The 13,356-nt window shown below is 42.8% G+C and overlaps 1 protein-coding gene across 1 annotated transcript; it reads left to right on the top strand.

The window, feature by feature from the left end:
• The first annotated feature begins 39 nt into the window (after window positions 1-39).
• LOC121661621 (N-acetylneuraminic acid phosphatase) lies at window positions 40-4,284 on the top strand. The gene is made up of 2 exons (XM_042021988.1): window positions 40-254; window positions 444-4,284. Exons 1-2 carry the CDS (start codon window positions 165-167, stop codon window positions 1,137-1,139), a joined length of 786 nt encoding a protein of 261 aa, XP_041877922.1. The 5' UTR covers window positions 40-164; the 3' UTR covers window positions 1,140-4,284.
• The last annotated feature ends 9,072 nt before the right edge of the window (window positions 4,285-13,356 follow it).

The raw sequence follows: 13,356 nt of genomic DNA, 5'->3' as shown, positions 1-13,356 counted from the left end.
CCTTCCCCGCCCACGCCCCGCCCCGCGGGCCGGGCGGGAGGGGCGGGTCCGGAGCGGGCCGGGGCGCCCCCGCCGCGCTGTGCCCGGCACTGGCGGCTCTGCCGGCGGTCAGGGGCGCTCCCCTCCGCCGTTCGAGCGGGGCGGCTCTCGCGGGAGGCGGCGCCATGGGGCTGCACGGCGTCAAGGCGGTGTTTTTCGACCTGGACAACACGCTGATCGACACGGCGGCGGCCGGGCGGCGCGCCATCGAGGAGGTACTGCCCTTCTTCCCCTTCCGACGAGGGCCCTGCGGCCACCGCGCCTCCCGGCCCGGCGGCTGCGGTTCCGCGCGTGTCGCGCTCCCTCCCGCTCCCTCCCCTGCTGACACGCGGCCGGGGGCCGCTCCCGGGAGCGCGCCGCGCGGCCCCGCAGCGCCCTGACGCGCGCCCCCGCGTCCCATGCAGGTGATAAGCGCCCTGCAGTCCAAGCACCACTACGGGGAGGAAGAGGCCTGCTCCATCTGCGATAAGGTTCAGGCCAAGCTCCTCAAGGAGTGCCACGATCCCGCCAAGATGTGCATCACCGACCTGCGGATTTCGCACTGGGAGGAGGCGATCCAGGAGACCATCGGGGGGGAGGCGAACCGCGACCTGGCGGCCGAGTGCTATTACCTGTGGAAGACGACGCGGCTGCAGCACCTGACGCTGGCCGAGGACACGCGGGCCATGCTCACCGAGCTGCGGAAAGGCCTCCGCCTGCTGCTCCTCACCAACGGCGACAGGCAGACGCAGAGGGAGAAGATCGAGGCGTGCGCCTGCCAGCCCTACTTCGATGCCGTCGTTGTGGGGGGAGAGCAGAAAGAGGAGAAACCGGCGCCATCCATATTTCATTACTGTTGCGATCTCCTGGGGGTGCAGCCCGCAGAGTGTGTGATGGTCGGTGACTCTCTAGATACAGATATTCAAGGAGGCCTGAATGCTGGCTTGAAAGCAACGGTCTGGTTAAACAAAGCAATGACCGTCCCAGTAGATACCGCCCCCGTACCTCATTATATTATTTCTTCTGTACTGGATCTTCCAGCAGTTTTACAGAAGATGGAGCACAGCATTAATGCTAAGCTAGGAACTGACCAAATGGCTAGTAGCAATGAAGCACACTGATGATGGTTCCAGCTTACAGAGACCTGCTGAGCTGTTAGGTGGCACACGCTCTTTTAAAAAATCTGGCCCTAGGAGTTTGAACTCATCTATGATCTCTTTTAAACAGCAGAGGGATAAGTAAGAGCACAGCTGTCAGTGAAAACAGGATAGAAATAGAGAATTGTATTAATTTAAATGATGCAAGTGCAGTTAATTTAAAACAACTGCCTCTCTGGAAATTACTTTGATGGACTGTAGCAAAAGTCTATCTGTCTCTGATCTAAGTTGCCAGTCTCTTGTTTTTATAGTGGAAAAGAAAATTTGAATGTTCTGAGCTTTCACATGCTTTGCTGACTTGTAAGCTTAGCAGAAGCTTCCGTTCTGACCTTGTGTGCAGTGTGTAAGAGAAGGTGGGAGTGTGGTACAATCTGATAAATCTTCACAATTGATCTGCAGATTATCTTAGGAACTGGAGTGAATTTCATTATTTCTCAGACTATTAGAAATGCTCCACCTTTGATCTTTTTTACAAGTTTTAGAATTTTTTTCAGACTTTGCAGTGACTTTTCTTTTATGTATCTCTTGCCAGAAGTACTTATATGTACATCAAAAATTTCCTTTTTTTATCGGGGACCATTTATCAGAGGGACTTGATGGATAAGCTTTTACTTTATATTATCTTGGTGCTTATGCAGATATGCAGTATACATGTAATTCAGATTATGATTTTTGTTGAAATGGATAAAAGAGGGATATTTTCAATGGTGTTACGGTACTGTCAAGCTCTTCAAAAGCTAATATCATTGTTCAGTCTGATTTTATTAGTGAATTTTGATGAGACTTTGGAGAAACTGTTCTTGGTCTTACTCAGGTGTATGACTACTCAGATTCAACTGTAGCATCAGTGCCTTTTTTGACTTTTAATGGCACTTCTGTATAATCCCTCCTTACTCCAATTTCCACGTGTAATTCATGTGATTTATTTTGGAGAAAATACAAGGTAGTTGTCCGTAAATGGCTTTCATGCCTCTCTTCCAGGAAACTGGAAAATTATGTCATATGTATTACAGTACGGTATACAACTTTATAAGGTATATGTGATATTTCCACTACATGTAGGAGATGACTCTCTAAAACAGTAAGTTTTCTCATTCCCAGGTCATTATATTAATTTATTTTTCCTGTGCCTCATATTCTTACTATATAATGGGGAAGTGTTCTCATATTAAATGGAGATGTAAACAGTTGTTGGAAAGTCTGTGGTTTTCAACCCTATTTGCTATATATACACTGGGATGAGGATCAGACCATATATGAAAAATCAAATTTTATCTTTTAGAACAATTCCATGACAGATCTTTTGAGAACAGGGATATTAGACTACTGGCAGAAGAGTGTCTGGCATGTGAGCAGCAATAAAAAGTACAGAAACCTACCATGAAATGTAGGGTGTGTAGACGAAATTCTACATCAGAGAAACATTTATGTTGAATTAAACAAAGCAACCTAAGTTAATGCAGTTAAGTCTTGCATAGGATGACAGAGTTGGTTTAGAGAAGGCTATTACTGGTCTGGGTTAAATTATTTGACAAGGAATTTAGGTTGGATCAAAATATGTTGCTCCTACATTGAGGGGGGGAAAAAAAAGAAAAAAAATACTCATTAAATTTGGGACCCCTTTCACCCAATTGTCCATTAGAAAAGGTAAAGCAGTCCACGTTCCTTGTCTTACCTAGCCAAGGTACAGGTCAAGGAAGAGTACAGAGACAGATCCCACCTATTCCTTTGAGGAAATGGGTGTGTACTGAAAACAGTCCAATTACAGTAGTATAGTAACATGAGCCAGTGGGGCTGACTTGTCACACCCTCTGAAGGAAGAGGCCTAAGGTAAGATTTTGATTTGCATTTGAAGAGCATGAAAACAGTCACTGGTTTAGCTGATGAGCAAGGCATTGCTAGTAACAGTTCTTATAACTGATGATTGAGAGGAGAATAATCAAGATCATTGAACCTGTCAGGGATACTGTGTAAAAATAGAAATGTATCCAGAGGTTAGAGGGATCCCTGAAGTAATCCAACCATACCATCTGATACAAAAGCAACAACTTTGCTTACAACAGCGTCCCAAAGGAGCTGCAGGGTAACTGTCTCTGCCTTGTTTACACAGCAGCAGGGTGGCAGAAATTAGGTTAGAATGAGGTTTCTGATACAGCTGATATTTAAAATAACAAATAGTAATAATTTGCAAGTTTCTCTGTGGGCTTGAAGGAGATACATATACATACATACATATATATACATATATATATATATATATATATTAGACCAGGTTACCATTTTTTAATCTAAGTTGAGGCTCATATTCTCTTGCTGCTGCAGCATTCTGAAGTGGCATGCTGAGCCTGCTTATTGTAGAAAGGGTCTCTTGTTTTAGAAGAGACTGCTCTTTGTTTTGCATGTCCCCAGCCATTTCTTTTCATCTCTGACTCCATGAAAAACCACAGTAACTGCACACTCAGGTGACAGTGTGGTCTGTAGAGGCCACACCCAAGTATATTTTTCCTTTTCTGAGTACTCTACCAGGCTGGATGTGGCTACTGGTGTCCAGATAGGGAAACACTGATATGATGCTTCTATAAAACAAGAAGAAACGATAGAAGACTTTTCTTTATCTCGGGCCCTTCTTAGAAGCAGTTACCCAATAAGATGGATGAGGTATCTTGAGTATCTCTGAATACTCAAGATGTTTTTCTTGGATGGAGTTCTTGCAGAAAGAGTAATGAAAAATAATTACATCTTGTAAATTGGAAACATAAATGTAGTGATGGGATAATTTTCACTTCAGAAGCAGGAACAAATCAATAAAACAGTCTATTAACAGTTCCCGTTAAGTTCCGGTTTTGCTTGGTGTTATGTTCTGTTAGCTAAGTTATCTAGTTTAAGCTATATTGCCAAAACATGCTAAATAAAAAGAGGAAAAAGAAATTCCATCTATATTTTTAAAAACCTTTTTTTTTCTGGATAAATATTACCTCCTGAGGTTAATCTACAGTAACTTCGACTTTAGTGAAATGAACTGAAACAGTAGTTTCATACCAACTGTATTTTAATTCTTGATTTATAATAACCCATGTACTAGTCTAATAAAAGTATTTTGTTTATAAAACACGTTTGAATACTCTGTTGCTGTGGATAAATGTGTTTGAGACCTGGTTTATAACAAAGGGCAAGAGTTCTGTTTGTTTTTTAAAACAGCACAGAATTAGGATTTGAAATCCATGGCCTCATGTTTAGATGTGGTGACTTGGTGTCGTTTCTGTAATTTCAAACAGAGGCTGGAACATAATTATGTATTTATGAAGATTCAAGGCCAGACTCTGTATGTTGAATTGCCAGCTGCAGTTCAGTGGTAGTTGAACCTGACTCGCCAAGATGAATGCCAGCTCAGATAAGCCTACGTGTCCTGACATCATGTCATTGGCTGCTGCAACAGCATAAGAACAGACTGCAAAGCAGAGAAGATTAGTAAAAACAGAAATCTGAAGTCCAGGGGACCCATTCTGGCAGGTTAGGAGTGCACCAAGCCATATCTGAGCCATTGTTACATCGACCTGTATGTGACTTAGGAGAGGGGAGAGTGGGAGGTTGCTCACCTTGTGTCTTTCTTGGCTGCAGAAAAGCTGCTCCCTTACAGTTTTCTGTTGGGTAATAGGACAAATAGTCCATCTTCTGGACTGTGGAGATAGATGGAAAGAGGTAGAAAGGTACTTAAAGTCACTGCAGATGAGAGTAGGACATTAAACTGAGTAAAGGAGGGCTCAGCCTGTATTGTGGGCACTTGGCCATGCCAGCAAGCTGTCTGAAGCTTCACACACCTGCACAGCACAGCCTTTTTCTTCTTGTGGTGAAAGCTTTGTGTATGTAAGGCATTAAGCTGGACAGTGACAGCCTCAGAAATGAGGGCGTTTTCTTACACACGTGAAAATCTTCAGTAAAGAGTTAGAGATCTTAGAAAGTGACTTGAGTGTTTTATACAGGAAATAAGCACCTTTCATTAGAGTACTAAATTAATGCAAAGAGGTAAGATGTTTGGATTAAGGTTAAGGTTTTCCTGCTCCCTGAAGCTTAAGATTTTCATATTTCCTGAAATAGAAACAGCAGACAACTTGCTGAGTCCCAGCTAACCGCAACCAGTTCAGTTTGTCTTTTCCTCTGAAGCTTCTCTTACATGACAACACCAGTGTTATGCCCTTGAACTAAACTGAAGTAGTCTGGCCCATCGCAGCAATTTCTCCTCTTCACAAATGTAGTGATTTGTTTTTCGACTTCTGCTCTAAAACGTGCCACATTATTTATTGTGAGGCTTTTAGAAAACAATTCAAAATCCTACCTTAATTCTACACTAACAAAACTCAGCATCTGGAAATCGTTTGAACACGTTGAGAAGTATGACAAAGAGAAAGGCAATGTATCGCTGCTGTACGTAGCATATACTGTTCTTTTGTGCGCAGCTTTGCCATCAGCCTTGCAGCGGGATTGTCTCCATTATACCCTGCTTTCTAGATCACACTGTGCACATACAAGAGACACAACAATGCAGAGGTGATGTCAGCTGTGCCTAAAGCTAAAACTGCAACTTTTTGCCTGTGTTGCAAGGGACCTAGACCAGAGAATCATGTTGCCTGCTCCATATAGCACATTTTGACCTTTTATTTCATCTACTGGAAAAAAGGTTGCATGAGAGCCTTCTGCTGAACAGCCCTCAAATGCCAGGAAAAAAATGTACTTAAAAAATACAAAATTAAACTATGGTGCTAATATATGAAATTGCAGTTCTTCAAAAGAGCAAGCCATGTTCCTCAAGTCAATACTTCACCGAAGACCAGATGATAATATCTCATAGGGTTTGGTATAACATAGGAAAAATGTTGCCATTTACATCAGTGGACCTTCACAAGTTTAAGTAAGATTTGCATGCTCATTTCTGTAAGATCATCTGCAAGTGACTTCTGCCTTCCCACTTCTCTTCCCTTAGCTAATTGATCTTCATCATCTGTTTTGTCAGCTGCATTTCCATGTCTTTCTGAATCACACTATCTAGCATTTGGGATGAAGTTGGCAGAGGACCACAATAAAAATCACAGGAAGAAAGCCATCTTTTGTTGCAAGGTCATTTTAACTACCTCACAGCAGCTGTATGCTGCAAGCACGTGCATGTTTTAAATGGTCTTTTCTCCAAAGAAACTTACATTCATATCACACAGACTAGGCAAAATTTCATTAAAAAAAGAAAAAAAAAAAGTTGTGGTGAAAAAACAAAATAGAATAAAAGCCTCCAAACAAAATATATTGGTCACTTACAGATATTAAGGTTTATAAGACAAGTTTCAAATACCAGATCTAAGATACTTTTTTTCAAGTTTTAAAATCAGTGTTGATGATTATGTGACTTAAGAAATGTGTGTTGGGAAGAAGACAAAACACTACTCATCATTTCAGGAGTTTCCCAGTGTCTGTTTAGTCTGTCACTGGCCATCGTAATTTTTCTGTCAAATATATTCACGAACAACTTCATCACATAAATCCTACTTATTTATATTTTGGGAATAAGATTACTAGGCAACATGGAAGAAACCAGAAATGTTAACTTCATTTTAACACACATTTTATTCAAAGTGTTTAATCCATGAATGCACATTTTTGTTAAATGCTGTTTTATATTTTGCCCTGGAAATGTTTCTGTTGCTACACCATCAGTATTGCAGAAATCACAGAACTGCAGACTCAGGTTGGAAAAGATCTCTGAGATCATCAGGTTCAACCTGTGACCGAACACCACCATGTCAACCAGACCATGGCACCGAGTGCCACATCCAGCCTTTCCTTTAAACACCTCCAGGGACAGTGACTCCAGTTCATGCAATAAAGTACAGGATCAGTGAGGTACAAAGTTGTATCTGAGTTGATACGACTGTGGTGATCTAAGATCTATGCTTTAGATCAAGGAGTTAAGAAGTTTTTTTCTACTTTTCAGTGATTTTAGGGAGTCACTTAGAATAGTTATGGTGCTCTTTTTCCCCCAGAAATGAAGAAGGAAGGCATGAAGATGAAGTGGAAAGCATTCAATTTGTTATGTTTCCAGTCAAAATCCATCCTAGTGAGCATCAGATGAGCAAATTTTTATTTGCTTGTATTGTTGCTGAGTCTGCTCAATGGTGCTGCATTCAGGCAGATGTGGAAAGACCCATTTCCTGAGGCAGTGACCAGTGTAACAGAAAGGTCCAACTGGAACTGAAACCATTACATGTCAAAACACATCAACTACTCAAATATCTGTTTTATTAGTTCTTCTGCTATGTGAGTATTAAGAATGTCAGTAAGTTTTTCTCTTTTATTATTCTCATGAATTAGGCCAATGAGTATCCTCAAAGTTACTGTGCTGTTTTCATCTGTACACTGATGTGTTGTAGGTTTGTGTGTTTGATAAAGTCAGGTTTAACAGTTTCAATTTGTGCTGCTGTTGGAGTGGCCTTTGCTGTTAATGATGTGGCCTGTTAAATTGCACTGGGGCTAGGATTTATCAGGAAGTCTGCAGTGGATGGACTGTCAGCCTTTGTTTTCCGAACTGTTGATGCCTTCCATTGTTTTTTGTTTCAGACATTTAAATGAGAAGGGTCCTGAATGTTCTGAGTTCTTTTTTCCTTTCAGGAAGAAAATGCATAAATGACACAAACAGCTTGTTTATTTTCCTTTCAGTAAATGTAACTGGGTAAAAATACTTTCCTGCTTCCATCCCTCTCATCTGAAAGTACTTTAAAAGTGTGTAACAACTTGATGTCTAAGTTACTTTGATATATTTGTTATTTTTGTCCTGATATTTTGTGACACATTATACATCTGTTTAAAAAAAGCTACTGCTGCAGCCAGAGGTGCATCTTACTATTGTATAATTATAGTTTTACACTGTATTTCTAGGCTGTATCTCAAAATGAAAACAAGCCCCTACTTTAAAGAGACTTTACTCTGAGATAAATCTATCTAGTTAACAATTTCTACTTGTATTGTTTTGAATACTGTGTCCCTGTTTAGCAGTACTCTGTCCATACAAATGACTTTCCAGTTGGTTTTCTCTTTTCTGTAGAGCAGTAGTGTTTGTACAGATTTGTAGGGTGAGTAGCATGCAAGAGATGTAGGCAAAACACAGAGAAACAACCCCTTGGCTTTAGGATTTGCATTTCCCATGTTTTACAAGCCTTGGCAGTTTTTAGGTTGACTTAACAGCCTTCTCTGCAGCTTAAGTTCTGTTACCAGTGAATGATGAGCAAACAAGATGCTTTTGAATATGGTGCAATGATTTTCTAAGACTTTGCCAAGAAGAATTTTAATTTGCCTGGATTCTCCATTTGACACTCTCTCTCACAATACGCTCATAGGCAAACTCAGCAAGTGTGGACTAGATGAGTAGATGATGAAATGGATTGAGAACTGGCTCAGTGGCAGATCCCAAACAGTTGTGATTGGTGGCACAGGGTCTAGTGGAGGCCTGTCACCAGTGGTGTCCCCCAAGGTTCAATACTGGGGCCAGTATTGCTTAACTTGTTCATCAATGACCTGGATGAAGGAGCAGATGCCTCCTCAGCAAGTTCACTGATGACACAAAGCTGGGAGGAGTGGCCAATGCCCCAGAGGCTGTGCAGCCCTTCAGAAGGACCTCGACAGGCTGGAGAGAGGGACAGGGGGGAACCTTCTGAAATTCCACAAAAGGAAATGCAGGGTTCTGCACCTGGGTAGGAATAACCCCGGGCACCAGCACAGGCTGGGGGCTGACCTGCTGGAAAGCAGCTCTGTACAGAAGGACCTGGGGGTCCTGGTGGACAACAAGCTGTCCATGAGCCAGCAGTGAGCCCTTGTGGCCAAGAAAGCCAATGGAATCCTGGGGTGCATTAGGAAGAGCACTGGCAGCAGGTCAAGGGAGGTGATCCTGCCCCTGTGCTCAGCCCTGGTGAGGCACATCTGGAGTGCTGTGTCCAGCTCTGGGCTCCTCAGGACAAGAGAGACGTGGAGCTCCTGGAGCAGCTCCAGTGGAGGGTAACAAAGATGATTAAGGGACTGGAGCATCTCTCTTATGAGGAAAGGCTGAGGGAGCTGGGCCTGTCCAGCCTCAGGAAGAGACACTGAGAGGGGACCTCATCAATGTCTGTGAGTATCTGAAGGGAGGTGCCAAGAGGATGGAGCCAGGCTGTGCTCAGTGGTGCCCAGCAATAGGACAGGAGGCAATGGGCAGAAACTGATGCACAGAAGTTCCACCTGGACACGAGGAACAGCTTGTTCCTCATCTTGTTCCTGCTATCAGCAGGTTCATGCTGGCATAAAACATTTTAAGGATATTCAAAAATAGGCCCCACTGTTTCCTATTCCTATTTTCTCTTAAGAAGGACCAGTGCTGCATTTGAGGTTGTATGTACTTGTTCTATAATGGGGCTGGCTTAAAATAAAGGCTTTTTTTTCTGTATTGCTGAGTGCTAAAGTGATGTCCTTAAGGAGTCAGTAATGCTAATAAGCTATTCTTTGCACTTAAAAAAATTCAAATGTACTTTAGGATAATTTTTTGATTGATAATTTAGGAGTAAAGAAAGAGAAAAGGACCATTTCTTGATTACAAGCAGCCAGTGTCTGGAGTACAATTGAAAAGAAAGTCCTATCATTTGGGTATTTAAAAGTACACCCTCCTGATTATGCTCAGAGTTGCTCATCTAGCTTTCTTAAAATCTTTTCAGCTTTTTTATCATGTAATATAAATTTTAGAAGAAATTAGTAACGAAGATAATGCTATTAGTAGTCTGCTGGAGACTTCGTTCTCATTTTCAGTGTTTCTCCAGCAGGTGGCATTAGAGGTTTGTTAGATATAGCTAAAAGCAGAGTTGTTTCGTTGTGGGAGGTGGTTGTTTGTTCGTTCCCATTTTCCTTGGGTTTTTTTCTCAGGCACTATTTTAAAAACAAAACATACCTGGTATGCATAAATTAGGTCAGAGCAGTCTTCTTTTCAATTCACACTACTCTCCAGGCATCATAAATTATGATGAGATCCCGTTTTGCTGGGCATTGTAAACATACATGGCAAAATAGCCTTGCTTAGAAGAGGTTTTGATAAAGGTGGCTAATTATCTTTATTTTAAGTGTGAGGATCTGTGGTGTATTTTGCAAACTACGCAACTGTCAGTTGAAAATGAGCATCACGGTCAGGATGAGCAACAAGTTTATTATAACATCATGATGCCAAAAAAAATCCAGCTTTCTGAAGTAAGTGGTGCACTTGTGCTTGATCTGAATTTGATTTAAATCATGAAGGTATTTGATTTATTTAAGGGAAAAGGAAGTTTTTCTCCTGCAGCTAATGCTGCAGTAGCATCTTTATGATTTCAAAAGTCTCCTGATGAGCTCCTCTTCTTATAAATAGACAACAGAGTAGCACTATTAGTGTAGCACTAGTAGCACTAGCACATTTCTATGACTTCACGTACAGGATTACTATAAGCTGTTATCTTCTACTGTGTTGTATTTTTCTCACTCTGTGGACTTCTTGACTGCACCCCCAGCCCAGCAATTCAGGCCATGGTTCTACAGTCAGCACCCTTGTTCCCGTTCGGGGACCTGAAGAAGGGCTGATTTTCCATCACATGCCCAGTGACACAGTGTTTAGTATCTGCCTGCAGCTACTGTCTTGGATTTTGGCACACAGTGATGGCATCAGGTCCCCTCCTGAGGAAGCCTGGCATAAGGACGGGATTTCTGCTGCGTCTTTCCTCTAGGCTCAAGCAGGTGGCAGCTGGGGACCAGTTTCTCAGCAGATCCAGCCCACGGTCTGCAACAGCCCAGCTCAAGTGCCCCATCACAGGCTGCCTCCTTCCCAGCCATCACGCTGGCCCTAAGAGCACAGAAAAACTGGCCAACACCTGCAGTGGGCTTCTGCATTTCAGAAATTTGTGCCACGTGGTGTAGTAGGTCTTGTACAGCACAGAATTGGCTCCCAATAGATGCACGGTGTGTAGACAGGAAGGGTGTCCAACCTGCTGGTGAGCCATCTGCAGCTCCAGGGCTGCCAGACTTCCAGCAGCATGCCTGGACCTGCTGCTACTGCTCCAGTCAACCAGAGCAGGGAAATGTATAAGAATCCGTAGGTTTTGTCCTGACAGAATTTCTAAGACGACAAAGAGAACATGCTGAGAGAATAAAGGGTGTTCCCACTGCGAGGTACAGAAATACTGCTGTCTCCATCTGAGCAGAGACAGAAACAAGACTCAGCAAAACAGTGACTGGCTAATAGTCACACAGCAAGCTTGGGGCTGGGACATGGCTCACAGCTAGATATGTCTGGCCCTGGTTAGTGGCCTTGGCCACTGAATATGAGGTAAAACCTCCCCTGAAGCTCTCCAAGGCCAAGGACAGCAGCATGGCAGGGTCTATCCATAAAATGAGAATAAACAGTGCAGCATTGGAGTAGCTCAAAATGTTCACTTGCACTCAGCAGCTCTTCTCGCATCTGAGAGCACGGCTCTACAGAAGTATTCCCACAGGAAAGCACCTCTGACAAGTACTTGTGAATTAGAGTATACACTCGAAAGCCCACTTTTCTGCACTGGCTGTGTGTCTTCTCCTAAAAGCACCTGGAATATTTTGGGGCTTTCTCAATAGACCTAGTATTAGAGGAGGTATTTTTCAATGTTAAGTAATATTATCAGATGTTTGCACAGATAAAATGCTCTTACACAATCCCCAGGATCTTTCCCTGGTGCTCAGAAGGCAGGATGCTACCTTGTCTAAGTGACTGCCTGTTGGACACACACACTAGCTGTGGGGAATACAATGATCTTAATGGATCTTTATGCCTTACTTAGGCCAGAATGACATGAAATATCAAAACTTTGATGCTTAAAGTCTGGAAGAGGGAGTATAAATGGTGACTGCAGCTGTGTCATATGACTAACTAGGAATTTCAGGCCTCATGCTGTAATTGTTATCCTCCTTTTGCTTTTCCTGCCCATGCAGCTCCTCTCATCTCACCCACTTTTCAGGATATGTTTGTTAAGCTCCCTTGGTTGACCAGTCTTACTACACATTTCTCTAGTGCCTAAAATAAGCACAGAAGGTTGGCCAGTGTACCATGCCTAAAGTAAGCACAGCTAATAATTCTTTTGTTTTAACAAATATTATTTCTTCATTGTGCAATGAAAAGCAGACCCCCTAAAAGCTTCAGTGCTTTTCGTCACACTAAAGACAGCAAATTTAGAAGGTAGAAAGGCCAAAATCCAACATTCTTGCAGATTTCCACAGGTCATACCAGAGAAATAGCTGATATCTGTCCTATCCTAACTTGCAGTATTTTGGCTCACACTCCAGTTGTGCTCTCACTGGAGTCCATAGCGAAGAACTTTGTTAAGAGTAAAGCGTGTATGACCAAGGTAAGCAGTGGAAAAGTCAGACCTGCTGCTTGTGAAGTTACTGCTCTCACATGTCCTTGACAAACATTTTAGCTGTATTACCACACTGTAGTGAAACAAACCAGGGGTGATGTCCTCCCCTACAGATCAAAGTCAGTGGGAATTCCCTTTGAGCAAAAGTAGCAGCTGTTACTTGCAAGAGGCTGAGGGATCATGTTTACCTGGAATTTCCCAGGACAAAACCCATAGCTGCTGGCAGGTATTTGTCAGCATGTGGAAGTCTGGCATGCAGAGGAGCACGGTGCACAGTGAGTGCTTTAGTCTGAACACTGCTTGGAAGAAAGTGGAGAAATCCTGAGCACTGAGACCCAGGATCTCTGCAGGTGAGCTCAAGGCAGGTGGGAATTACATCAGTATCAGGAAGAGGGACATTTTACCTGTTAAATGAAGAAGTAATTCCCACAGCAGGTTGTGATTTCCAAAATATGAATGGTTTCTGAAAGGATAAACCCATTTGTGAAGGGAACATCCAAAGAATATGCCAAACAGAATGGTCTGGATACAGCTTATGTCACTTTTCAACCTTGTCCATATTCCTCTGGCTGGCATCTCATTCTTCAGGAGTGTCAATCACACCACTCAGCCTGGTGTCATCTGCAAACTTGCTGAGGGTGCACTTGATCCCATTGTTTATGTCATTGATGAAGATATTAAACAATGCTGGTCCCAGTACGGACCCCTGAAGAACACCACTTTGTCACCAATCTCCTTCAGGACACTGAGCAATCGATCATTGCCCT

The sequence above is a fragment of the Corvus kubaryi genome, unplaced genomic scaffold (genome assembly GCF_017639235.1).
Source record: "Corvus kubaryi isolate FWS band 111438036 unplaced genomic scaffold, C.kubaryi_AGA036_p1.0 37184, whole genome shotgun sequence".
NCBI lineage: Eukaryota > Metazoa > Chordata > Aves > Passeriformes > Corvidae > Corvus > Corvus kubaryi.
This window is presented reverse-complemented; position numbering and strand designations above follow the sequence as displayed.

Excerpts from the sequence above, each read along its gene's own strand:
- LOC121661621 (XM_042021988.1), top strand. The coding sequence starts at position 165 with ATGGGGCTGCACGGCGTCAAGGCGGTGTTTTTCGACCTGGACAACACG. Across the intron at positions 255-443 it reads GGCGGCGCGCCATCGAGGAG|GTGATAAGCGCCCTGCAGTC; the intron begins GTACTGCCCTTC and ends CGTCCCATGCAG.